The 2981-nt window shown below is 64.4% G+C and overlaps 1 protein-coding gene across 1 annotated transcript; it reads left to right on the top strand.

The window, feature by feature from the left end:
* The first annotated feature begins 1356 nt into the window (after positions 1 to 1356).
* Positions 1357 to 2981, top strand: LOC139440649 (tetrapeptide repeat homeobox protein 2-like). The gene is made up of 3 exons (XM_071220506.1): positions 1357 to 1465; positions 1745 to 1914; positions 2379 to 2981. The coding sequence occupies exons 1-3, from the start codon at positions 1357 to 1359 to the stop codon at positions 2979 to 2981; spliced, it is 882 nt and encodes a 293-aa protein (XP_071076607.1).

Below are 2981 nucleotides of genomic sequence, written 5' to 3' on the forward strand. Positions count from 1 at the left end.
ATACCACCGAGTCCCTCGCAGAAACAACCCACCCTCCAAATATGACAGAGGGAGGTTTACTGGCGCCTCCCCACCCCCTCAGCCGCCAAGCCCAGGGTGGACCCCTCTCCTCATCTTTGCCCATCGAATCAGCACAACGTTACACTTAATCTCCTTTCGACAGCAGCGAGAGGGGGCCTCTCGTCACACGTTGCAGACCACGGAAATTGCTCGGTTTTCCCGCGTTGCCATCAGGGCCCGCCTCGGGTCTGGCGACCAGCGCGCTCCCGAGAAGCGGGAGAACCGTGGGAGGACCTAGGAAAGCCGCCCTGAGCCGGGAAGCCGCGGTTGGGCGCGGGAGGTGACCCCAACCACCAGATCGCTCCGCCGCGTCTCTCTCGGTACTTGAGCCCTAGTGAGCCGCCACTCGCACCGAGGATAGTAAAAGTCCCCAGGGGGTGAGCGCTGTGAGTTGAACTGTCTCCTGACCCGAGTCCCCAGCAGACCCTGGACAGGAGAGGAGCCCGGCCTGACGTTTCCACGCGGGTCTGCACCGCTCGCAAGGGCTGGACGCAGTGACCAGGGACACACAGAGCAGACCCGGTTCATTCGTTCACGGCCGACATCGGCTCACTGTCCACCTGGCCCCCTCGCACCACCACCGGGGAGGAAAACCAGCCCCTACGAATTCACGCCACGGTCAGGGCCAGTGTGTCTGAACCCTGCCCGTCTCCCGGGCCTGGGGACCACCGGACAACAGCGTGGAGAAATGCCCGTGGGCTCTGGGCACCTGGGAGGAGGCTGCTGGGTGGTGGGGCAGGTGGGACGCCCAGGACTGGCCAGGGAGAGGGTGGGCCCGCGGCGCTGGCTGGACCCGGGGAGGGACGTGTCCAGCAATGCCTACCCCCCACCAAGGAATGGTTAAGTCCCCGCGACTCCTCACCCCACGTGACCCCACCCTACCTTACTCCACCCCCTTCCCGAGCTACAGCCCCAGGCTCTCTGGCCTCTCAGGTTCCATTCCCCAAGATAGGCCCCACACACAGTAGGTCCTCAATAAAAGGATTAGTCCAGGAATGCGTCTCCTGAGGGGGCGTGGCCAAGGGTGAAGGTGGTTTCCGAGGACCCTGAGGTCCCACTCGGGGGTATTTAAAGCCCAGACCTGGAAGACAGAGCATCAAACACGGCAGACTCAGCAGCATCCAGGATGCAAGAACCCAGGTCTTGGGAGGGTGAGTCTGGACCCACCGAGGCAGGAAGGGAGAAGAGGCGGAGGGCCGAGGCTGTGCCAGCGGGCTCTTGGGCGTGCAGAAGAGGACCCCTTGTCTGGGAGGGCCTAGTGAGTTTGGGGCTGGAAGGATATTTGGGAGCAGCGTGATGAGAATAGGGCCTGGCACCCGCAGCCTCCTGCAAGTGCGGGTGGCTCCCTGCAGCGAGTGGAGGGTGGTGAAGCAGGTGAGGCGGGAACCACCTGGCGCCAGGCTGCGTGAGCCTGGGTCCCCGCATGCTTGTGCGGGCTGCGGGCGCTGTTCTTGTGCCCATTTTGAAGATGTGGAGACTGAGGCGTAGACGGGTGAGGGGCCGGGTCAGGAAGGTGGAGGGTCTGGGCGGCTGGTCTGGATGCCAGGCTGCACCCACAGCGCGGCCCCGACCTTGGCCTCGGCCCCCACTCCCATCCTCACCTGCTGTCAAGGGCCTGGCCCAGGTGGGGTTACCTGGGGACTGTCTGTGAGGCTCTTTTGACACCATTTTCCTCTTCCTCCAGGCTTCTCGCTGCCCCTAAGGCCCCCAAAGCGGCAGCGACGGCAGCGCTCGGTGTACAGCGTGGTACAGCGGGATGAGCTGGAGAGGTTCTTCCAGAACAACCATTACCCGTCCTACGAAGAGCGCGAGACCCTGGCGGCCAGGCTGAACCTCCAGGAACAGCAAGTGCAGGTACCTCCCAACCCAATCCCACGGCTTGGAGACCACAGGCCGCCTGCCCTCCCTCTGGGCCGCAGGTGGGGCGGATGAGGGGCCAGAGAGCCCAGTGCTGCCCGGGGTCACCCCGATAGCAAGGGATCACCCGTGTGGACCCAGGGCCCAGCCCCGAGCCCACCTCACCCTGTGTGGTGCAAACCGGCCAACGCAATTATCCCCAAAGCGATGCCCCGGAGTCTCCCCATGCCTGGGCCTCAGGGCCTCTCTGAACCCGGGGTGCTCTGGGGCAGACCGCGTCCTGGCCCCTGGGTGTCCCCGCCTGTGGCCACTGAACCCAGGAGCCAAAAGCTGGGTTGTGGGGGGAGGGAGATGTGTGAGGCCACGTGGCCCTCCTCACCTGGGCCGCCTCACCCCTGGGCAAAAGTGGGTGCTGCAAGCTCCTGTCCTCTTACACTTGCTCCCGTCCCCTCTCACCCCAGGTGTGGTTCAAGAACCGCCGGGCCAAACAGACTAGGCTGCAGGGAGGAACCAGAACCAGGCAGCCTGGCTCGAAAGCCCGTGCCTCGTCCCTGAGCCCAGGAGAACACAGGGCCGCACCTGCTGCAGTGGGACCTGGGTTGCTAGATGAGCTGGTACTGCCCTCGCCACCTTGGTTCACTGAGGACCCAGTACAGCCCTCGGGTCCTGGTTTCGTCGAGGACCCGGTATTGTCCTTGGGTCCTGGGTTCGCCGAGGACCCGGTATTGCCCTCGGGTCCTGGGTTCACTGAGGACTTGGAGTCCCTTTGGGACCTATTGTTTCCCGAGGATCCCGAGTCCTCCGGCAGCTCTATGCTTCCTGGGGGCTCAGGTTTCCACAACCCCTTGGGAGGCATTGCAGCAGCGGAATCCAGTGCCTCCAGCCCCCTGCAGGCCTGGGGGGCTCCTGCCCAGGACGCCCAGAATCCGGTCCCCGGCGCAGCCGCTCCAGCTGCATCTCCAGCTCCAGTTCCAGCTCCAGCCGAGGTCCCAGTCAGTCTTGAGGACTCAAACGACGGGGATCTCTGGCCAGACATTGATCTCCTGGATCTGCTGTCCCTGTGA

The sequence above is a fragment of the Desmodus rotundus genome, unplaced genomic scaffold (genome assembly GCF_022682495.2).
Source record: "Desmodus rotundus isolate HL8 unplaced genomic scaffold, HLdesRot8A.1 manual_scaffold_91, whole genome shotgun sequence".
In the NCBI taxonomy this organism is placed as follows: domain Eukaryota; kingdom Metazoa; phylum Chordata; class Mammalia; order Chiroptera; family Phyllostomidae; genus Desmodus; species Desmodus rotundus.

Coding starts and splice junctions, on each gene's coding strand:
- LOC139440649 (XM_071220506.1), top strand. CDS start 1,357: ATGAGAATAGGGCCTGGCACCCGCAGCCTCCTGCAAGTGCGGGTGGCT. Junction 1,466..1,744: donor ACCACCTGGCGCCAGGCTGC/GTGAGCCTGGGT, acceptor CTCTTCCTCCAG/GCTTCTCGCTGCCCCTAAGG. Junction 1,915..2,378: donor TCCAGGAACAGCAAGTGCAG/GTACCTCCCAAC, acceptor CTCTCACCCCAG/GTGTGGTTCAAGAACCGCCG.